Raw genomic sequence first — 25,268 nt, 5'->3', positions numbered from 1 at the left:
AGAAACAGAGTGTAGCGAGAACTCATGTAAGACATACTATTTAAATGAGCTGGTGTTAGCTATTCATATTTGTTAATGAACTAGATATGCAGGGCTATAAGAATGAATGTTCTGATGCTTTAAATTTTAATATCTAGAAATCAAGAGTAAGGACCAATTACTCGAATTTCCACCCTTAAAGGAATAATTAATAATGATATAACAAATGTACGACTGCAAACTTCTAAAAAGTTTGCTTTCTAAATTAGGATCAATAGTTTAAAATGAACAAATCAGTGACATCTAGGTTCAGCATTTTATAATTCCAACTGAATTCTGCACTGGTCATGGAACATAATTCTAAAATGCTTTATATATAATAATCCCTTAGAATGCTTTGCAGACCCTTTTGATCACCTGCAGTGAAAGCAGCCCACAATACAAATTAACAGACTGTTCTTCCACCCTTACCTTTATGGTAAATAAAACAATATTCTGGTCTTACAATAATTAAATAAAATGTAAATTCCCAATCCTATTTAGCCATTCTAGTTAGGGCAGTCCAAGAAAGTTACTCTGCTATTACCTGTCTAGTTCTAATGATTGGTCATGATTTATTGTGTGTGTTTTTTTTTATTGTTCTAAAAGTGCTCTGATGTGGTGCCTTGATGTCTAATGAAAAGAGATTGGTCTTAAAAAGCCACTCATTGTTTATCCTGACTCTTAGATAACACATTTTTCTTCTGATAAAATATTTTTCTTATTTATTGTTCAAAACACACAATATAGACAATAATTCTAATTCTGGTGCTGTTTTATTCAGTAGTGTTTTATCCCTGGTGCCTGACTGTCTACCATAGTACCTCAGCACATAGCTTTACTCTGAGATAAGCCCCCTCTCCTTTGCTCTTACTCCCATGCTTTCTGTAGTTTGTCTGCAGGATGCAGGTTTTGAACTGAAGAGCGCAGTGGAGTTCTTACTGTGCCTTTCCGGTTTCAGCACAATCAAAGTTTTGTGTTTGGAATTGTCCTTGACATTCTTTCGTCCCACAATGGGGTGGACACAGTGTGCTGGAAGCCATGACATCATTATCATTGACACAGACTTAAATAAATCACCTGCATCTTGGCCTCTTTTTGCTTATTCAAGGATTCTTCATCTCAAGAAAGAAAGTGCTCTTTATTTTTACAAATGCTTATCCCAAGGGTGGCTGGAAAATGCAAACTTTTACAAGTGTTTTCAAAATAAATACACTATGTGGGTTTAGACAGACATACTATGTTTGGTCAGATGTGCTCTGAATTGTTAGGTGCTCTTCACATATGTATATACCAAAACGACTCTAACAATCAGCTCAAATTAAATAAATGCTTAACCCGTGATTGAAGGTTATTTGCTGCAACTGAGCACATAAGATTTTATTCTACTCTTAATCAAACCAATTTATAACTCATGGAGTTATTTCTGAGTTACACCAATGTTGGTGAGATCAGAAGCAGGGCTATAAGTTTGTAGTTTACACCTTAAAATGTTCTTTCAGTGGGTGGAGGAAAGCTACTCTGTTCAGAAAAAGAATATTCAAAATACAGAGCTATAAAGCAAAATCATAGGTTTTGGAAGAAAGCCAGGCATAGGTAAAGAAAAGTCATGCTGATCAAGTTTCTAAATGCAATAGGATTGATTGTGCAACTGTGAGCTAAACGAGAACGAGATCTGTACATTCAAAAAATTACAGAATGCACTCTGGTGACCTGCACAAAGTGAGAAGAAGCATATTGCATTTGTGAGCATTTAATAATTTTTGGGAAGCAACTAGGTACTGTAACTTCTCTTTACTAGAGAAGAAAATGACAATGAGGAAGGAAGTGAAGCAGAAATCTTGAACATTACCACTATTATGCAAAAAAAAAAAAAAAAAAAAAAAAAAACACCCTGCTAACTGTTTTCCCCTCAGTGACTGGGTAACTGTGCCCTCAGATGGAAAACGTATGATACTTGTGACTCCTTACTACCAGAAATCACATGAGATGATCAAGGAAGAAAATCACAGCAGCTATATTTATATCTAGCGCTGAACTTCTCAGAAATACCTTATCTTTATTAATTTTTCTGGAAGGCAATAATAAAAATATCACATGTAAGATTGCTTTAGATAATCAATTATCACAATTGACAACCTTTTATTTGTGCATATTGAACTCCTAAATGTTTTGGATGCAAGATGTCCCTGTGAAAATGTTCCCCAGAGAAGGCAGAATGCCAGACCTGGGAAAAGAATCAAGCCAGGCTTGCCTGTTGTACAGTTTAAACAAATATTTTTCATCTGGTCTGCATATTATATGCTTTTGTACAAATTTAGCATCTGTTTGTACCTGCATATTTTAACTTAAGGGCTTTCATTATTGCATTTTTACCACATATATTTATACCTCAGCATTGTACCCTGACTCTAAAGCTCTGAATTAAGTCATTTTGTGCTTTAGTTTTGATTAGAATGATACAATTAGAACCTGTTATTCTACCACCTAATTATGCATAGAATGTGACATCTGTAAAATACTACAAGATTGCAAATTTTGGAATGAACCGAGAATGTGTTTTGTTTAAACTATTCCGCCTGTCTTCAGTCAAACCACTGTCATTAGATTAATGCTGAGCCACTATCTGTCATCAAACATTTTATCACAAAAATGAGGAATACATTTTTTTATGTTTCATGTACATTTGAATTTGAATACCGCACTTTGACCTTTTTGACACTGTCATTTCATTGGCTAATCAACTTCCCTCTCCCCAATTCATTACAGGCTTATGCTCATTTTTTGTTGAACCATTTTTTAATGCTGTTCTACATTTCATTTCTTACAAATCCAGCTAGATATAAAACTTATCAGGCACACGCCATTTAAATCTCAAATCCCAAGTACTGTTGTATTTGCATATAAAATGGAAGAAATATTTGTGTATGTGTACAAAGAGGAAGGGAATTGGCTGAAAATGGAAAAAAATGAAACTTGCATGTATTTGTAGATATCCATTTTATATCTGCAGATATCTGTTTCTGAGGATGTCAATGCAGATATCCCTGACTCCATTTTGTGGAAATGGATGTGGATACAAATCTTATATCTAGAACCCTGCAAATTTGCAGAGTGCTGCTTTATATCCATAGGTATGTGGATACCAATGGATCATTTTTGCAGATACAGATGCGGATAGAGATGCCAATATCTATTTTGTATTTGAGCAGAGCTCTATGTATTTGCTTTTTCCTGTGGAAATCATTTTGAGAGCCAGATTTTCAAACAGTGCCCTTTAAATTGTGCCCACCAAGTTTGTGTGAGTACCTATTGCACCTGCACTAACAGATCATCAATAAGAAATCAAAGTGAAAGGAACCTTAGAAAATCTATGATAGATCAATAGATCACTATTCTATCCAGAAGTAGGCTGATGCTAGCTGCTCTTTATTAACCCCATTTTAAAGTATCTCCCACCCAACAACTTCACCAGAATCAAAGTGGTCTACAAACAGCTAATTCTATAGAATATGTACTCATTTTCATGTGAAATAATCTAATTTTGGGGTACTGATCAATACTTTGCAAGTACAAAGGGAGCACAGACAAATTAAATAGGCATAATGGAGCTGTCCACACTTAAAACTTCAGAAATATTGTACTCTCTGATATTAATACACTTCTCACTCCAAGCCTCTATAATTAAAATGATGATATATCAAATAGCAAGTATATGAACATATTCTTAAGAGATAGATAAGATTGATTTGCTGTGTATTTACCATCACTTTACATTAACACGCCTGTTCTTCCCACGTAAAAATAATTACATTTCAGTTGACTGATTATTACAAATAATAATGATTATTGGATCTGATATCTGAAAAAGGCCTTCATTTGACCCAAATAAATGCTTCTGCTTTTCACCACTTGCTATAAAGTTTAAAGTAAATAAGTTCTTGTCTGACTAACATGATTGAATTCATTCAATTGCAAGAACAAAGCCATTGTATAGAGGCTTAGAACAGTCCTTTTCTGTTTCATTTAAAATAATCTTCCTTGTTACTGCAGTGTGCTTGCTAGCTTTGTAAGCTGTTCCATAATTTGCAAATGCTAAAAGTGCATGTGCTTATTTTACAGAAGAAATGAAGGAGGAATATGACACTATGGGGCCTGAAGCCGCAATTCAGACCACTGGAAACAATGGTACAGGTAAGGCAAATGGTCCATTCGTACATCCTATTTGTCCTGTGTCCTTTAGAATTAGCTGTGCATGAAGAGAAGTGCTAAACAATTCATTTACATGTCTAGCTGAACAACTGAGAAATGTTTAAATAACAATCCTGGTTTTAGTCCTCACGCCCTCTTCCCCCAAATTTGATTACCATGGTACAAACGAGATATTCAGTGAAAACTCAGTCACTGTCTTTCCCTCACCATGAGTTAACCTCAGTAAATTTAGCTGCATTCTTGTAAACTAATAGATAGTATTGTGAGGAGATATTTTCACCACCAAGATGAATAAACCAGAGTTTAAAATAGCTAGCCAAGATATTGTAGTATTTTAATGAGAAACTGTACAAAGAACTTCATAACATGAATGGGGTACACTCTTCATGGCAGCCCTAGATTCACAGGGAACAGAGCATAAGATACTTCAGAGAATCCAGACATCTTTTCAGAAAGACAAACATACCCCCATATATAGGGGGATACACATAAACAATTTATATACATATTTATGATATTATTTTGTTTATAGCTAATATTTTTTCTACTTTCCACATCTCTTTCTTTCCCTTTTTAAAAACCATATCTTTCTGTGGAAAAAAAGAAAGGGAACATAGATATTTTGAAATTATCATTTTTAAGCCATCTTTTTTTTTCTGTAGCTACCAAAGGCTGTAAAAATTTCTGTTACTATTTTTCTAGCCAAATAAATTCAGGATTTTGACCATCTTCTTCCCAAAGGCCCTGTCATGGTCCTTCCCCACTCTGGCATGATAAATGCAGAAGTGCAGAAGTGGGAGCCTGCAAGTGTACCCCAAAGCCTTATCTACCAGGCTTTGGTATAAAACTTTCCCCAAAAATCTTAAAAACCTAGATTTTGGGAATAAAACTTCCGCTGCCACCACCCAAATATTAATAACGAGATTGGGGAAAGATCATATGGGAAATCTCACCCCTATTATAAAAATCAGGATACACAAGTAACCAATGCCAAGTTAATAAAAAGAAAAGAGAAAACTTTTATTATTACAACAATATTCCTGTTGCAAGCATAAGGATCAGATGGAAAGGTAACAAAATATACTCATGGAGGAATTACACTCTGGGCTAGAACTTAGTTAAAAAGAAAAGCCAAACACCTCTTAAGCAGTACCAGGTATCAGATCCCATACCCAACCCTTAAAACAATAAAGTCTAACGAAACTACCTAAACTTTACCCTACTTACAGAAAGTGAAGAATTGTTTCTTGGAGAGAGAGAGACATGTTTGTCCCTCCCTGTAGCTGCAGAGGACTCACCCAGAGAGACAAAAAGAGAAAGAAAAAAACCTAAATTCCTTTGTCCCAGTTTGAAAGTCCCACCTACATTCCTACTGGTCACTTCACCTGGCTAGATGTAGTTAACTCCTTAATCCCCAGGCTGCTGCTAACCCTCATAATCATGACATGGCAGATGATCACAGATGATGCTGTGACAGCCTCTAGCCACACTGGCTGTGATTTCTTCCTGGAGGTCTGAGATAAGACATAGTAAATACATTTATACACACTTGACTAGACTATTGAATACATGAAAAGTAAACAAAATGCTTCCATATCCATGGAGTACCGTAACAGATATACAGAAAGTATACTAAGTAATTGCATCCCGAAATGCCTCACTAACCAATCAAACTCTGTCTCAAACTCAAATTTAGAATAGCGTGGGGTCTTAATCCAAAGTTCAATTGACCAAGTTATGTGCCTCTTGCGAAATACACCACTATCATACATCAGGCCAGGTCTTAGCACCGCTGAGGATGTCAGCTCAGAGCAAATTTTTTAAAACCAGGGCTGCTTACCGCCCTCAACTGGGGTCTTTCCCCAGGCAACCCTCAAATTACACCTAGCACTTTAGCTGCCTCTCTGGCCAGCAGGAAGCCTTACCAGCAAAACCCCTTAGAGACTCCAGCTTCTCTGTGCCATCACCAAACTTAGGCCTCACACACGGGTGAGAGGTTATAAAACCTTCACTCACCAACTCCAAACAGATCCTCCTGGTCCAAAGGATTCAGCCACAGTTCCAAGCCAATTTTCACTTTAGATCTTACCCACAAGATCATGCTGGGCCAATCCTTTAGAATCTAAATTCTAAAGATATATTAATAAAAGAAAGAACATGTTGAGAGTAAGATTGTTAATGAGAATACTTGTCATGCATCAATCACCGGGTACTTGATGCAGGCCGTTAGCAAAGATAGTATAGTAAAACTCCAATAGTCTGGCATCCAATAGTCCAGCACTGCTGATAGTCCGGCATCAAAATGGCAAGAGCCTAGTGACTGAGCTTTGGCAAAAAATGAGTCACAAGGTAACAGCGGCAGCAGCTGAACTGAGAGAAAAGGGTAAAAAAGGGTTAAAAGAACTAAAACATTACAGTGTACTGTATACAGTGTGTACAATAAAAAGGGTTAAGAACACTTTATATACAGTATATACTGTATACAGTATATACATAACCATCTTATAGTACCTCCTGATACTCCGGCATATCTGATAATCCAGCACCACCTAGGTCCCATAGGTTCCGGATTATCGGAAGTCTACTGTACAACTTCTAGCTTAGCAGTCTTTAGTGTCAGCCTCAGAGGGCCCTTTGATGTTTCTTGTGTCTTCCACCTGGAGCTGGTCACAGGCAAGCAGTCCATTTTCATTGCTTCCTTCCAGACAGAAAATTTTTTAACATCCAAGAACAGAGTCCATTTCATAACTTCATATACAACATCATGCATGTACACAAGTATCATATATAGAATCAGCAGAGGACAAGCTTTCATTCGACACCTTACACAGGCCCCTTTGCTCAGCATTTGGACCCAAGACCCATTAGTGAAAATAGTAAATTTATCCATGCCTGCTTTGGCACTGGTCTGAAATCCAATTAACACCAGTACAATGTAGGTCTCCTTGTTCCCCATAATGTAGGCCTCTTGGCACTTAGCCACGAAAAGAAAAATGTAGTCGTGCCTCAGTTTCCCTTTTAACATAGCACACCAATTTTGGGATTCCCCTTGTCAGATGAGAAGCTCCAACGCTAATTACAAGTATTAACAGTGAAATACCAGTGTCACAAGGCTTTTGAACATACAGTGTGTCCTTGGGTACATCTCTTAACAGTTTCCAGGGTTTTGGTACAAAATCATGCAAAGTGGACATCGTTATCATTCTTAGTAACAGCAGTACAGTAGTTATGAAAGTTAACATACACAGTAGGATCTAATCCATCCCAAGTGTACATTGACAATTCTGGCTTTTTAGATTTAAAAAGTTGAAGCATTCCTGGGCGCACACAAGTATTGCCCCTCCCCCATGCACCTCCTGTAGACAAAGAACTGGGAAGAAACCCTTCCCCCACATGCATACCGCCCTCCTCAGCAGCCAAACTGTCAGGCTCCACACACAGAGGTTGCTCACACTGAACCCCCTCCAGAATTTGATCTTTTTCTCCAACTAAACTTTCACTCTGGCCAGCCACTCCAGACTGTTCCAGAGGGACACTTTCCCAAAATAGGGCAGGGAGATCCCAAAAATTTGCCCAAAATTCTCACTCCAGCCTCTCCTCTGAGGCTCCAGCCAGAAATGTAGAGGCCTCACTTACAGACACACAGCTCCCTTCCTCAGGCAAATACTGAGAGAAGCTCTTACCTTGCTCCCAGGACAGCCTAGCCACAGACAACTTCCCAGAGCCATCCTCACCCCATTCACAAACCTCATACATGTCCTGGGGCTGGATTAAGGTATCAGCCTGATTATACATATTAGCCATGCTATAATCGCACCCTTTCCCCCCATGATAGTACACTGAACTCCTGGGAGGATACGGTCTCTGCCTTTATTTCTGCTAGTCTTGCCCGTGCTGCTGCTAGCCTCGCCTGGTGTTCTTGTTCCTTGCGCTTCTCCTCAGCTTCTATTGCTGATAGCCTCTCCAGATGTTCTTGTTGGGCATGCTTCTCCTCGGCCTCTCGTTGTGCACGCCTGGCTTCCAGCTGTAGGATAAGCTCAACCTCTTTTTGAGTTAGAGGTTTGCCAGCTGCCTTATGGGCAGCTTCCCATAGAGAAGGCAGAGGTGAGGCTATACATTGCTCCTGCTCTCTCCTTGGGGTATGAATCTGTCCTAGAGCTGGACATCCTGCCTTAACTACCCTAGCTATCTAGTTGTCATGAAAGCTATATAAAAAAAAACTGGTTGGGATGGTCTGTGTCTGGCTTAAGCTTAACCTTCTGTCTAACCCTCTGAGCAGCCCAGAAAACAAAAGAAAAAAACAAGAGAAAAACCAAGCTTGCAACTTAGAAGAAAAACCTGTGTCCTTTTAAAAATCCTGGGTTCTCAAAATAATCCCACTGCTATGCCACCATGTCATGGCTCCTTCCCCACTCTGGCATGATAAATGCAGAAGTGGGGGCTAGCAAGCATACCCCAAAGCCTTACCTACCAGGCTTTGGTATAAAACTTTCCCCAAAAATCTTAAAAACCTAGATTTTGGGAATAAAACTTCTGCTGCCCCCACCCAAATATTAAAAACGAGATTAGGGGAAAGATCATTTGGGAAATCTCACCCCTATTATAAAAATCAGGATACACAAGTAACCAATGCCAGGTTAATAAAAAGAAAAGAGAAAATTTTTATTATTACAACAATATTCCTGTTGCAAGCATAAGGATCGGATGGAAAGGTAACAAAATATACTCATGGAGGAATCACACCATGGGCTAGAACTTAGTTAAAAAGAAAAGCCAAACACCTCTTAAGCAGTACCAGGTATCAGATCCCATACCCAACCCTTAGACAATAAAGCCTAATGAAACTACCTAAAGTTTACCCTACTTACAGAAAGTGAAGAATTGTTTCTTGGAGAGAGAGAGACATGTTTGTCCCTCCCTGTAGCTGCAGAGGACTCACCCAGAGAGACAAAAAGAGAAAGGAAAAAACCCAAATTCCTTTGTCCCAGTTTGAAAGTCCCACCTACATTCCTACTGGTCACTCCACCTGGCTAGATGTAGTTAACTCCTTAATCTCCAGGCTACTGCTAACCCTCATAATCATGACAGGCCCTAAGATCCTTTGTCATCCATGACATATCTTCAGAGAGGTAGCCCTCTCTTTTAGCAAAAACAACTAGGAGTCTGGTGGCACTTTAAAGACTAACAAATTTATTAGGGTATTTCATGCATTACACTACATTTACCTTGTTTTCTGCTAGATTCAAAATTTGAGATGTTCCAAATATGCCTTCCTGTCTTCTCAGTCAAATATGTAGATATTTTCTAGCACAAGTGAATTGTTATGCGTCACATTATAATATTTGATTAATAGATACTGCCCTTTAACATTAGTATTAAAGGAGGTACCTAAAAGTTATAAGGATTTTATTACTCTCATTCTTTAAAGCCGCTATATTCCCACATAAAATTTACAACATCCTTACTAAATAACACAAGAAATGTACTTCCTAATTCTTGTGGGAGAAAAATAATAAAAAAAAAGAAAAATGGCAGTGAATTTTTCTTACATTCGATTTATGTATGGAAAAATTAACAAGTAGATTATAGTTTATCATTATATATATATCTCCTACTAATATTGCTATACAGAATTGGAAATAACAATTATTCCAAAATCAATTAGTTTTTCAAGATATGTTCATAAAGTGATGTCTCATACACAAGTAGTATTTGAAGTAACTAGACATGAAAAGGTTCAGATGTTTGATTCAGGAAAAAAAAAAAAGGTTGGATTCTTATCTGAAATACTATTACCAGAACTTTTCAGGTCCCCTCTCTGGCTTTATGACTATCTTTGCACCTTGTTCCAGAAAATAATAGGCTCTGACTTCTTCCTACTTGTGTTGTCTCATTGGAGGGGAGAACTTTGTGGCCTATTGCCACATGCCATTCCTTTCCAGTTTCTGATGGTCTCTTCCTCTTGCTTTGTACTCTGGCCTTTTCTCCTGTACTTCAGAAGAAAAGTATTACAAGAGCTGACAGCCCACTAGATTAAACTCTACTCTTAATCCAGGAGAGTGGTGTTCCATTCCTCCTGGAAACCATTCAGAAATCATCTTCTGGGTATAGACATGAGGCCCACAGGCCTCTCGTATTTAACTGGTTTAAATCCAGCTGACATCAGCTGAGTGTATTTACTTCTTGACAGTCCTGAGGAGCTCCCTTTGGCTCTGTCTACATTAAGAAGTTGTGCCATATAGAACATTTGTTTTCAAACAATAGCCAGTAACTCCTTAAAGGACCTCATTGTTTTTGCCATTTAAAATGTAATAGTTACTCTGGAGTAGACTGTAAGACTGAGAAATCAAGGAGCACGTGAAATGCCCTCAACTTCTTCATGATTAGAGGATCTCACCTAAATGGAGTAAGGAAGACTATCATACCGAAAGGTCTATATTGGAACTCAACCTTTTTTTCCCAAATTCAAAGAAAATTTGTGGGTTGGGTAGAGTGAAGGACCATTATCTTGGTCTTCTTTTAAATAATAGTAAGAGTAACACATTCTTTTCTATATACCCATGTAACAGCTATTACTATCAATGGCTCTGTCTACACTAGAATACAAGCTGCATTTGAAAAAGCATCCTAGAGGATAACTTCCCAGTAAACTGATCTTGAACACCTACCAGGTCAGACCCGGTCAAATCTTGCCTTCCAAAGAATCTTGTTTTTACAAGGCCTTAACTAAATTTTCTGGAACAGAGTTGAATGGGTGTGTCCTGGCCTAATCATGTCTACTTTTGAATGATGGTGGCAGAAGGAGCTATGTTTGAAAACAGTTTTTCAATGTACACAATTTCCTAATATAGACAGGGCTACAGGGTACTTCTTATGACTGTTAATGAGTGAATATGTTTCTTGGGCTAGAACCTCAGATGAAGTCAACAGAACTGATTTAAATCAGTTAAGCATCTGGCTTGCTAATGTTTTATTAGAGTTTTATTCAGAAGGCAATAGTGACTCAACTTAACACGTGCACAATTACTATTGACTTCCACAGGTGACTTTCTAGAGTAACAAATAAGCAACAAAGAGAAGGTCCTGCAAGTGTTATATTTTATTTAAAAAAATTGCCAATTAAACACTACAATAATTATATCCAGTAATCTTTCTTTTATTGGTCAAGAACACCATTGCACCAGTAGTTTGAGCAGAACAAATGTGCATAATGGTTACAATCTGACTCAGACTCGGACAAAGCAATGATGTCAGGATGTTTAGTAAATTTAACCATCTGATAAGCCAAGTATTATTGTTAATCTTTTTCACTTTGAGTGAAATGTGCCACTTTACAGTCCAGAACAATAAAAGCCTCTGTACATAGCACAGATACAGCAGAGTCAGGAATGATGGAAACTTTCTTAAATTGCTCTGTTCAGGCACTTCAGCTGGAACTTGAAGGGATTGGCTAATTGGAAGAGAGGGTAGGTGAGTTACTGTGATATCTGAGACCTTGTCCTTTCTTTCTGAGATAAGAATATTAGTTAGTGCCATTTGTGAGGATTGTTCTTGTGATATGGACATCTTTCCACTGGGAACTAGACTGTCTCCTCTAGCTCTTTTCAATACCACTAAAACCTTTGATGGTAAGGATTAGTGGTCATTTCCAACTGAGCTTGATTTGAGCCTGTGATTTAGAAAGTGAAAGATCCTATAACCCATTGTTAATCCCTAGAGCTGAATGTTCTTAAATACATTTCAATATGAAATAATATACCTTATGCCTGCCTATTGTGAAAAAAAATGTAGTGAAAGTAATTTTCAAGCACGCGACTTTCATTAGGCTTTTCCTTTGCTTCACTAAAACATTTTTTAAAACCCTACTCCCAAAACTCTTTTGGGAGGATGTTAAGAAGAATTCTTTCACATGCTCTTGTTAGAAAGGACTTATGTGGTTTGGCTTCAGTACTGTCTGTTGACTAAATTACCTAAAATGTGTTGCCTCAGTTTCCCCTCCGAGATGGTCAACTACCATCTATGGTTAGGTTACTGAGGCTATGTCTACACTACAGGTATCCCAGAAAAACTCTGCCATGTCCAAGGAACGTGTCTGCTCTTCCAAAAAAAATTTTTCAGAGGAGCAGACATGACTTTTTCAGCATCCCTGTAAACCTAGGAAGATGGAATGTGCTGAAAAAAAGGTTTTGTCGACATTTGGCCCCATGTAGTTGGGCCAAATGTTGGAAAATCCTCTTCTGACAAAAGAAACAGAAAAAGAACACAGTCTAGACACAGCCTGAGATGACTTAGCCCTTCACTTATGGAAATGAATTAAGTCTGGTACAGGTGAGGCTTAAAGAACCAATTCACCCTATGACACACCTTTACAGTCTGGAAGGCAAGATTGGACTTTTCTGGAGATCATTATGCTTATGGATTATGTAGCAGTAACCAGCAATGTCACTGCTAAGTAATACAAAATTGTTCTTGTTTCTGAAGGCTGAGCATGTTAACCCTGTGAAGTTCCCCAACTCTGGGCCACAACATAAGGCTTCATATCCAAGTCTCTCACATGGTAAAACTAACTACAGAGCTGTTGTGTGGCCAGGCAACAAATGTGATTATTTTTAGGCACAAATTCACTGCAGTATGTCATTAACATAGAAAGGAAATAACAGAAAGATCTTTATTATGCTATTGTCCTCCTATTGTAAGAGTGTCTACTTTTATATATGGCTACCTTGAAACTTTTTTTATCCGTTGCATTTTTATACTAATCAACATAAAGTTTATACAAGAAAAAGCTTCCACTAGAGCTAAAGATATGTTTCATAATTCAGTCCTGCTAAATCAATTTGCAAACTGTTTCAAAAGGTCTCTAAAAGGGCTACTTAACAAAATGATGTACTGTATAAACTGTTTTTAAATAGCTGATTGTTAGAATCATTTGGTTTACTTCATTGGTTCGATTACTTTTATTGCACTTTGGGTTCTTTTTTTAGGAGACAGATGATCGGATTCCCTGTTAATGAACAAACAAAATTTCCCTTTTTATATTAATAACATCTGGCTAATAAGCTTTGGCTGGTGATGTTTTTTCATATGATTTAAAGAAGGAGGAGGGGAAAAAAAACCTTCAAGGAGAGAGGAAAACAGAAGTAAAACTTGGCAGGTTAGAAGGATAGGCCGTTTTCAGACTGTAATCTGCATGTACCAATGAGGGCCTGTCACTTCCTGCCTAATGAAGGCTGTGGTTTTATTAGCTTTGTTTGAGATTAGGGGCAGCTATCTCTAACTCACAGTAAGAGTTCCCACAAGAAAAAAATGATCTCCTAAGCTAATTGAGTGTCCTCTTTCTTTTTAAAGATATTAAACACCTCAGATGGTAGTTTTTTTTCCCTTAATGTATTTTATTTTAGCATGAGGCTCTGATACATCAGCCTTTGGAACTGAAAAGAGCTCCACTCTCCATGCCCTAATAATTAATTAAAACATGACTTATTGGTGAGGTCACCTACTGTACTAAATGGTTGACTCACAGATATGAGCATTGGTTTTACATGGAAAGCAACAAAAGGCTTGGTGGAAGCCCACCTAATGATATCGGGTGATTTGTTTAGTAATACTAGGTGATTTTTTAATTAATTTCTGAATTCTCAGCATTAAAAGACGGGAGAGCATTAAAATAGTCAACCTTTGCTATTCATGTTAATCTTTTATATTACAGTACTAGTAGTATTGTTTAAGTTAAGGATCTGTCAGCTTTTCTACTAAATCCCCTTGTTTTTAGAGGTTTAAAATTAGACATAAATATTTGCTTTAGCTCCTGGATTCCATGCATATGCACAGAAGCTAAATAATCCACAGATTTAAGAATCCCAGAGTCTGTAATATTACAATAGACTAGTATAACCTGCTGGATCAAAATCAGCTTATAAACATCTTCCTGGGCCAACCTAGATACCCCAAGCTCAAGATTAGACATCACAATAGTAGCTGAGCCCTGCCATCGGTGGTTGGGGATAAAGGACCTGCATTCAGATTGTGTATTTGCTTCCACCAAAATCTCAGACTTGCTAGAGAGAAAGATAACAACCTCCCATTCCCTTGATCCTTCAGGCTCTATCTCGTGTCATCTCCTCTCTTTGTCCCACGTAGACTGGGGTAATGATAGAAAGGTTCATCTTCCTCTCTCCCTAAAAGCCACTACACTATTTCCTCTTACTGATCAAATACCCTTTTTCCTAATGAAGGTACTCTACATAAGGGAGGGAGATGGAGATGGACAAGGGCTTGGCCAGAAGAGGAGGGAGAACGGATATGACTAACACATCCATTATTACATAGCTTGCCAGTTCTTTCTCCCTGGAAGGGGTCTACAATCTCAGATCTGCTGTATAAGCTATGCCATCCCTCTTCCTGGGAGAGGAAACAGATTCCTTCACCTTTAGGGCCCAAGTAATCACCTCAGTGCACAATCCTAATGAAAAAGGTTGAGACTGTCTATAAATAGGAACCACAGACACAAAATCAATGTTAAAATATTTTGAAAGTTAAAACTCACAGGCCCTTAATTCATACTGTTTTACCTATTTACCAAAAACACACATTTCTGTATCCAGGAATAACAACATTATATAGGGATAAATTACCACAGGAGCTGCCAATTCGAGGAGGAGCAAAAGGTGGAGTTTCAGACTTAACTTAGAACATTTCAGCTCATCTGTGAAAAAGACATGTCCAGAACACAGCCTGACATTTTGGTATATAAATATAATTATATATAAGTAACCACCATTTTGTTATACTCCCCCACAGCAACAAAATGGTGGCATAAAGGACAAATTGTTGCATTACAAACACACATTCCCACTGCAATTTGTACTCAGAGTGCCAGTTTTTCCTCCATGCAATAAACACATCTTAGTTATCTAGCAAGTGCTTCTTTGAAAATAAATATTTGGCACCTTGTAAGTAACACATGAACTATGTCAGGTGAATATTGTTACTGAACAATAGCAATAATGATTGTCCAAATACATACAAAGAATAAGGAGGAACTCAACAGTCTGCTGTTCCATATCTCCTTTCCTTCTATATAAAATGTCAAAAACTCATGGAAGTGTAGACAGCAATTTATAGTGAGGCTGGCAATGAGACTGGCTCTTCATTTGCTCTGACAAAAATTTGCTTGTTTATGGCCTATAGAGACATTTTAGAGGACTTCTCATTGATGTGAATTGAGGGGTTTAGCCATGAGAATCTCATTAAACTCAACAAGTGTTTGGATAAATGCCACAAAATGATACATACATACATATCTGTGTGTGTGTGTGTGCAATTATTTATCTCAACTTGGTAAAGGAGGGTTTGATTTTATCTGTTTATGTTGTGTTTGCATAGTGAATATATATTTTTATCAATGATCGGGCCAAACCAGTTCCTCAAATTTAAACTCCTTCGGCACTACAGTATGGCAACTGAATAACAATCTCACTCATTCATCTGCCATGTTCTCTATCACCAGTATGGCTGATGTATATTGGAGAATATCTGAGAAAGCTTGCACTGCAGCTGTACATACTGCATACCTGTTTCAAAGATAAACAGAGGATTTATATCTTGTGCACAGCACCTTTCATGGGACATGTCTTATTTTATCACAGCTGATTTCATCCATTGCTAATCTTGACCCACATTTAGGGACACCACTGTGTTTTTAACTCATTCTCAGCGGGTTGTACATTGAGGAAAGGCCGCTATATAGTCAGGGGAACTGGAAATTCTAATTGGCTAGTGCCATGAGATTGTTGCCAGAGTTGCTTCCATTGGTAAATTATATCAAATCACTTCCTAGGATATATGGATAGCAAGCAAGGATATGTTGAACTATCATCTTGCGCTTTGACCATTTTTTCCCTACAAAAACAGATTGTTTTTGCTTTTAGGTAAAATTGATAAACATATTTTATCATTTTACTCCATTATCCATTTCTTATATTCTGCTTTAAAATGTTCTATTGTTTTACCTAGGACAATTTTTTCTGCATTCAGAGAACACACCACTCTTGCTTGCAACTTCCATTTTTGTAGAAAAGTGAAAAATTGAGGCAAAGCTGCAAACTTGTTCAAAACACAATGGATTCGGGTTTTACCCTGTGATTCTCTCATGCCTAATTTTCTCATCCACAAGTTTTACACTGATGCAACTCCACTAAAGTTATTCCTGATTTGCACTGGTGTAAGGGAGAGCAGAATCATGCCTGTTTTATCTTTGACTGCTTCATGAAAAATCAAATATGTATATGACAATTCTACCTTCCTATTTGTCCTACAGAAAAATACTTAACAATGTTCCTTTAATTTATGGTCAGTTAAAGTAATTATCTTAACATCACTGCCACCATTCACTTTCTTTATTTTAAAAAATTACAGAAAGAAAATGTTTATTTCCCAGTTCTTCTCTGGTTGCATTAATATTTGGCTATAATGTCCCAGCCTTTATAAGATTTTACCTCTATGCAATATTCAGATGCTGGGAGAAGACATTTGTATTGTTAGCAACAGAATATTTTGCAGTTGAGAACATATTATATTTCATGGACATTGCATGGACAATAAAAAATTAGTTCATTTTCAGAAAAAAAGGAAAACTCCAGCACTAACTGTAAAAATGGCTTTAGTGTATCCCAGTTGTGGGCTGGAAACATGTGGTTCTATTTGTAAAATTGTACAGAGCAACACATTTTTTAAACAATGTATTTTCCCATTGTAAATTACCCAGAGATGGATTTTCCAGGAAGAAAAATAAGGCCGATGTTGTGAATTTAAAAGAAAGCAACATTTTGTTCTTGTATAAAAAATGGCACAAGACAAGGCAGTTTTGTACATTTGATTCCACCAGGATCTCAGACTTGCTGGAAAGGCAGATAACAAACCTCTCATTCCCCTGATCCCTCAGGCTCTATCTCACATCAGCTCCTCTCCTTGCCCCTCCCAAGCCTGGGGGTAAAGATAGAAAGGTTTGTTCTCCTCTTTCCCTAAAAGCCACTACCGCATTTCCCCTCCCTGCTCAAAATGCCCTTTTTGTTCAAATACACTTTGGGGGGGAAATTGGTCCCATACTTCACTACTCACAAATTACAGACTTACAACTATGAGCTGCAGAGCACCTTATGCAGGAAGCTGATCATCCTCAACTCAGTAGGAGACAGTGGTAACTGAGCAGGAAGAACAGAGGTTTCCATGGTCTCAGTCCTGCAACTTACTCAGACCAGGTGGACTGCTGAATTCATACAGAGAGCCACTGAGTTCACAGGAGTTTCCTGGGGTTCAAAGGTCCATCCATGCCTAATAACTTGCAGTATCAAGGCCCAGTAGACTTCTACTTCCCTGATTCACGAGTGCTCTCATTTATATTATTTGCCCACTCCTGCTCCCATCAAAATCAACAGCAAAGCTCCCATTGAGTTCTTTAGGAGCTGGAGCAGGTCCAGTAAGACTAAAGTCTACAGCAAGATCAGGCTCAAACCACAGACTTGTAGCTCCAGCGCAAGTGTCAGCATTTCTTGCAAACAACCATATAAACTTACCCAATCTTACAGGGAAAGTGCACTCAAAACCAATTCTTTTTCCCTTCCCCCAATTTTAGTTAAGAATGCAAATTGCACGTCGGACTTTGAGGAATATTTTGCCAAAAGGAAACTGGAGGAAGGAGATGGGCATGCAGTCAGCATAGCAGAGTACCTACAGCGCAGTGACACAGCCATTATTTACCCAGAAGCCCCCGAAGAACTGTCTCGCCTTGGCACTCCAGAGGCCAATGGGCAAGAAGAAAATGGTGAGGCTGTAATTCATTTTTAGCCACTATCCTGACTTCTTGCAGCTGTTGCAATTATAAATGCACTACATGCCTGGGTGTTTACCTTAAAATTGAAGAGCAGCTGCAGAGGCATGGAATTTCATGAGCAAAGATTGGAACTGTAATTTTAGTGTATTGTGATTTTTTTAGTCAGCAAATTATTTTGTAGATGAACTAAAAAGCAGGAACAATTAAAGCTTAATTTAAAAAGGAAAAAAATGCTCTCTCTATGGTTTTAAGTTTCTGAACTTTTGAGTTTTTATGTGAGAAATTTAGGATTACTGACCCATAACACTCTTACTTGATGAATTATTGAAAAAGTATACATGAAAATGATTTGGCTGATGTCATATTAATATAACAGGCTGAAGATGAAATACAAATCGTCAACTGACTGAGAAAAATGTTTCTTTATTTTTCGGCTATTTAAGTCTTCAAAAAAGCTAGAGTAGGAACCTTAATTAATTTTCTAGCACAGTATGAAATGACTCATACAAGTTTGTTCTGGGTGTGTAGGGGGAATGGTGTGCTCTGAGGCCAGTTTGAAATGATGGCACTCTAGTGTAGCAGATTGCAGTGATTCCTGTCATACCATCCCGGGCAAGAAGCCCATTAGCTGCCATTGATTTACTGACCTTTTGGCCTGCTTCTCTCTCTCTTGTCTCTCGGCTACAGACCTGCCACCTGGAACTCCAGATGCTTTTGCCCAACTGCTGACCTGCCCCTACTGTGACCGGGGCTACAAGCGTTTGACATCACTGAAGGAGCACATCAAGTACCGCCACGAGAAGAATGAGGAGAACTTTTCTTGCCCTCTCTGTAGCTACACGTTTGCCTACCGCACCCAGCTCGAGCGGCATATGGTGACGCATAAGCCAGGGACAGATCAGGTGGGGGGTTGGTTTTAAGTGATTTCTTTCTATAATAACCCCTTAGAGAAACGATATTGCTTTGATTGGCAATCATTATTAATTTTTCATGGCATTTTGAAGATGCAGATCTTTTAATGGTAATAGCTTTAATTGAGGTCTAAATGATTTTTTGATGGTCTCTTCTAATATGATTTAATAGTCTTATGTTCACGATCGAATGAGTGTGTTAATTTCTAATTTAGAAATTTTATTTGCACTTTAACTTGACTTTAGTTTCGTTTTTATGTTCCTCAAAAAGTGAACGAAACTGTAGCATTTTAATTATACATTATTAAACATCTCAGCAGTATTAATTCCATTTTCACCTAGTTTTACTTTGCAATTTTTGAGAATAGGATCTCAAAGACATAGTAAAATTATCTGCTAATAGTTTTGTTTCATTGTTTTTGAATAACCTTTTCAACCTCATAAAATGATAAAATTGTATATGATTATATTTTGCATTATAATTTTTAAAATGTAATTACACATTTTCAGAGTAAGGGTTATGTTTTGTAAGTATCTCAGTAACCTACACCCACATCAGAACTGCAGTATCACTATAATTTATACGTCCTATCAGTATATCCGTTAAAAATCAAAATGATTTTTTCTTGATATGATGAAACTTACAGTGTTATTGCTTTGCATTATTAGTTCACTTCACTATTACATTTAAGTCAATACTGTGTGTCTTGAACAGGTGACTCAAGTATTCTTTCATTCATAAACTGATTACTCTAAAGGACTTTATCCCAAAGCTTTTTACGCACTATAAGAACATTATGTCTGTGCTCCCCAGAGAATTACCTCTGATAACTAGTGTTATGAAGTATTGTAATGGAAACTAAGCTGGTGTGTTTTAAATAAATGAGTGTGGGCATGTGTCAAATTATATAGGTCTTATAGCATATTTATTTTTCTTAAATAACTAAAATTCACAATCAACTATATATCTTTTGATAGATTTTTCTCAGGATAAGGTAAATTCAGTTAGGCAAACATACATCTTCTAATCATGCAATTTTGCAATTAGCATTTTTAAGAGAATGGTCTCTCTTGCTTCATCTTAAATCAATATAAATGATTCCAGTGCAGTTTCTCAGTCTGCTTCCTTTTCAGGGTTTTCTGGGAGGGAAATACATTGTCATGTACTATTTTTTTAACCAGACTCATCTAGGGATTCTCTCCCCCTTTTGCTTTATATTGTTAAAAACACTGGGTTAGAATGCCTAGATATTTATCCAGCATAACTGTCTGAAATTTCACATGCAAAAGTCTGATTGTATTCGCGCATTATGAATGGTAGCTTTGGTGTTGAAAAGTCCCCTCATTTGCTCATGGCATTTACAATTAGTAAATTAAAATGATTGTATCATATTAACAGTGGCACAACTAAAGTTTATAGTAGTCCTCTGAGGGCTATGGGGGGAGACAAAACAGCTGTTGCTGTTTGTTTATGCAACTCAGCAACATATGAGCACTGGTCCCTCAATGGCGCTCGGCGGGCTGGGCTCTGCTTGATCTTTGAAGGTTGCTGCTGTTTGAACAAACCTCCCTGTGTCCCATGTAACACCATCTGTCTCACTAGGAATGTGGGAAGATTCAGCACACCCTAGCAGTTGTCATACCGTTTCTATGCTGTCTTTTTTGCAATAGGCTTTTGTGTCATTGCTACTTGAAAAAAGCTGACCTCCTACCTTGAGCATCCAGAGTGGATGACTGTATTTTTTTTTCAGAATTCAAAGTCACAGCACTTTTCTCACTTGTTCAAAAAGGTCAGCTGTGTTTGATTATATCTTTATGCTGTCCTTTCAAACAACTTTTCTCTTGTTTTGCCCTTACTCCTCAGCACAGCACTAGGGGGGAAACCCACCATAAGAAAGGTAGCTAAAATTTTTCCTGCTGCACTGTGATAAAAATTTTCCAGACGCTACAGTCTCACACTGAAGATATTGTTGCTTATATTTGATAACGAATGAAATCTGATATATTACGCTGTATTTTCTGCTAGTGCATTAAACAGGATTTTTAAACAAGAGCCGTTCCACATATTTAGAATCTGTTAGGAATATTAAGAACCACACATCTTTTTACAAATCAGTTTCTCTCTTCATGAAATACCTTAAAACAACACATTTCTGATGAGAGACCTAGGAAATAATTCTAAAGCAAATATCGAATGCTCATACAAAAGCACTTTCACATTTGTTTCAATTTACTGCCAACATTTTTATTTTTATTGCAACACTTATGAAACAAATAAATGTATATGCAGACCTTTAAATTTGCCTGATAAATAGAAAGCTACATTATTTTTTTTTAAAGAAAACTCTTAATTCTTCTTGCATAAAATTCATATCAGTATCTTTTGTCTCCAAGCACCAAATGCTGACCCAAGGAGCAGGCAATCGCAAGTTCAAATGCACTGAGTGTGGCAAGGCCTTCAAATATAAACACCATCTGAAGGAACACCTGCGAATTCACAGTGGTGAGTAGCGGAGGTGCTGCTGTTCTCATTTGCATTTTGTTTAATTAGCTGAGTTTTAAAGATTGCTTAAAATTTACACAGTTCTGTTTGTAGCTTCTTGGGAGATACTGAGGTATTTCGTAAATAATAACTGACTCATTCTCATTTATCATGCCATTAATAACATGGACTTCCTATAATATTTTGATATAATAATGATTGTTACAAAAAATAACAATGATGTTTGAGTTCAGAGAAATTCAGAAATTTTGTTTAGTTGGCTCTTTGAGGGTCAAAATCTTTTAAAAAATGAAAATGTCCAAGTCCAAATGGAAATAAGTGAAATATGGCTCTTAAGTTGAGGCATTTTTTTCTATCTAACTACTAGTCTAGCTAGTTAGCTTGCTTGAACCTGATCAAGCAATCAGATATTTAAAAGCTGACCTTTTTTTCACACTGAGACCCCTGAGCTGTGCCCGGGCACAAAGGTCCACCTATATGGATGTGATTGCTGAATCAGAGCTTCATTTTTTATAAAATGGCTATTCTTGTAGTATCCGATGCATTTTGAGAAGGCTGAATTGAATTTAAGTGTAATGGATTTGACTGCACCTCTTTAGCAGAAGACTTACCCATGTGTGACAAAGAATACCATTTTTCAGACAATCTGGAGACATTCTGGCATTGTGTTGTCAAATGGGAGGCAATGATTTATAGTTGGCCTGAGAACTGCTAAGATTAAGCCTCACACCTGAACTATAGAGCACATCATTAAAAACTCAACTACCATTTGCCAAGCTACCTGCCATCACAGCATCTACACTAAGAATATGTTGTGGCACTAAAGAGTGACAAATGAATTTTAATTGTGCCCACTGTAACTAAGAGGTGGCAGGGCTCTACATAACCAGAGTCCCCAGGCATGATTCTTTAGTTGCACATGTAATGTCACTTACAGCACTGCATCACTATCATAACAGTCACAGTGACTATCACAACCATGAAGAGAGCTAGGTGGGACCGCTCCCATTTTGCATAGGTCCCCATAAAAGCTAGAATCAACCTAGGAACATGAGAACTCCATAGAGGTGAGCATAGCCATGTTCACAGGATTTGTTAGCACTGAGAATAAGTAATCACTGGGTTAGGTTACTACCTCTCTCTTCCTGTTAGCCAATGGTAACAACAATCTTGATTTATATACATGTTTAATAATAAGTAATATTGTAATATATTAATGTTTTGTTTTAATTATCATTTTAGGTGAAAAACCATATGAGTGTCCAAACTGCAAGAAACGTTTTTCCCATTCTGGCTCCTACAGTTCACACATCAGCAGCAAGAAATGTATTGGCTTAATCTCTGTAAATGGCAGAATGAGAAACAATATCAAGACGGGTTCTTCTCCTAATTCTGTATCTTCCTCTCCTACTAATTCAGCCATTACACAGCTGAGAAACAAGCTAGAGAACGGCAAACCACTTAGTATGTCTGAGCAAACAGGCTTACTGAAAATTAAAACAGAACCACTAGATTTCAATGAATACAAAGTTCTTATGGCCACACATGGCTTTAGTGGAGCTAGTCCTTTTATGAATGGTGGACTCGGAGCAACCAGCCCATTAGGAGTTCATGCTTCTGCTCAAAGTCCAATGCAGCACTTAAGTATAGGGATGGAAGCACCACTACTTGGGTTTCCTGCAATAGGAAGTAATTTAAGTGAAGTGCAGAAAGTCCTACAGATTGTGGACAACACAGTTTCCAGGCAGAAAATGGACTGCAAAGCTGAAGAGATCTCAAAGCTGAAGGGTTATCACATGAAGGATCCATGTCCTCAAGCAGAGGAACAAGGAGTTACTTCCCCTAATATTCCACCAGTGGGTCTTCCAGTAGTGAGTCATAATGGTGCCACTAAAAGTATTATTGACTACACATTAGAAAAGGTCAATGAAGCCAAAGCTTGTCTCCAGAGTTTGACCACAGACTCCAGGAGGCAGCTCAGTAGTATTAAAAAAGAGAAGCTGCGTACCCTAATAGATCTGGTAACTGAAGATAAGATGATCGAGAACCACAGTATATCCACTCCATTTTCATGCCAGTTCTGTAAAGAAAGCTTTCCTGGTCCCATTCCCCTGCATCAACATGAGCGTTACCTGTGTAAGATGAATGAAGAAATCAAGGCAGTCCTTCAACCTCATGAAAACATGGTTCCCAACAAACCTGGAGTGTTTGTTGATAAGCAAGCTCTCCTGCTGTCATCAGTACTTTCTGAGAAAGGAATGACTAGCCCCATCAACTCATACAAGGACCACATGTCTGTACTTAAAGCATATTATGCTATGAATATGGAACCCAACTCTGATGAACTACTGAAAATTTCCATTGCCGTTGGCCTTCCTCAGGAATTTGTGAAGGAATGGTTTGAACAAAGAAAAATCTACCAGTATTCAAGTTCCAGGTCACCATCACTGGAAAGGACCAGTGCCAAGGTGGCGCTGGCTGCCACTAACACTCCCATTAAAGACTCTTTGTCAGCCAGATCTCCAATAAAGCCTGTGGACTCTATAACTTCACCATCTATAGCTGAACTCCACAACAGTGTTACCAATTGTGATACTCCTCTCAGGCTAACAAAACCTACGCATTTTACCAATATTAAACCAGTTGATAAATTGGACCACTCCAGGAGCAATACTCCTTCTCCTTTAAATCTTTCTTCCACATCTTCTAAAAACTCCCATAGCAGTTCTTACACTCCAAACAGTTTCTCCTCTGAGGAGCTTCAGGCTGAGCCTTTGGACTTGTCTTTACCAAAACAAATGAAAGAACCCAAAAGTATTATAGCCACAAAGAACAAAACAAAATCTAGTAGCATAAATTTAGACCACAACAATGTTTCTTCATCATCTGAAAATTCAGATGAGCCACTGAACTTGACTTTTATCAAGAAGGAGTTTTCTAATTCAAATAACCTGGATAAAAGCACTAACCCAATGTTTGGTATGAACCCATTTAATGCCAAACCTTTATACACAACACTTCCACCACAAAGCGCATTTCCTCCAGCCACTTTTATGCCACCAGTCCAGACCAGTATTCCTGGGCTGCGACCATACCCAGGACTAGATCAAATGAGCTTCCTACCACATATGGCCTATACTTATCCAACTGGAGCAGCTACTTTTGCTGATATGCAGCAAAGGAGGAAGTTCCAGAGGAAACAAGGATTTCAGGTACATAGTCATAAATGGTTTGTTTTGAAAGGCTACAATTCAGTATACCTTGTCATGTCCTTGTATATGAAAAAATAGCCCCCAAAATTAAATTGAAACTTTCCAACAGACACGACAGAATTTTAGCTTGAACCTAAAATGAATGGTGGGAACATTTATTCAATACTGAAGAATATAAGATATTTTGTGTTTATCTTTTAATTTAATGACAGTTATATTTGTTTTCTATGAGAATTTTATTTACCTGACAATGGCCCAGAGAATCCCTACTGACAGAAAACACTGGTGGAGGGGCAAACAATCTTTACAGTGATTCTCTCACAGAGACCCCCTACCTCATCCTTATGGGGGAGTGGATTTGCACCTTTGAGAAAAAGCTTAGAGGGGCCAAGCAAAAATGTGGCATGTAAGACAAGGGTCATATGAGTAGGGCCTTGTACCTCCATAAGAGCTCTCTACTACTGCCCCGTAGGATCCTTAGCACCTTGGCTTCATTGGAACTGCTCTGCCTGGAAATTCCCCCAGCTCAGGACAGGCTCCAAGAACAACAGGAGGGCTCCATATTTTTTAAACTAGTTTCT

General features: G+C 37.9%; 1 protein-coding gene across 11 annotated transcripts in view; it reads left to right on the top strand.

Annotated features, from left to right (window-relative positions):
• Nucleotides 1-25,268, top strand: part of ZEB2 (zinc finger E-box binding homeobox 2) — a 136,067-nt gene that overhangs the window by 95,616 nt on the left and 15,183 nt on the right. For 10 of the 11 annotated variants that reach the window (XM_075933329.1, XM_006135668.3, XM_075933325.1 and 7 more), the window contains 5 exons: nucleotides 4,141-4,212; nucleotides 17,864-18,052; nucleotides 18,749-18,963; nucleotides 21,367-21,475; nucleotides 22,718-24,687. In XM_075933329.1, coding sequence (XP_075789444.1) covers nucleotides 4,141-4,212; nucleotides 17,864-18,052; nucleotides 18,749-18,963; nucleotides 21,367-21,475; nucleotides 22,718-24,687 — 2,555 coding nt within the window. The remainder of the gene's footprint in view (nucleotides 1-4,140; nucleotides 4,213-17,863; nucleotides 18,053-18,748; nucleotides 18,964-21,366; nucleotides 21,476-22,717; nucleotides 24,688-25,268) is intronic. The other variant, XM_075933328.1, reaches the window with a different exon arrangement.

This window comes from Pelodiscus sinensis, chromosome 7 (genome assembly GCF_049634645.1).
Source record: "Pelodiscus sinensis isolate JC-2024 chromosome 7, ASM4963464v1, whole genome shotgun sequence".
NCBI classification, from domain to species: domain Eukaryota; kingdom Metazoa; phylum Chordata; order Testudines; family Trionychidae; genus Pelodiscus; species Pelodiscus sinensis.
The sequence above is the reverse complement of the archived record's forward strand: the minus strand, read 5'-3'. Positions and strand labels throughout refer to the sequence as shown.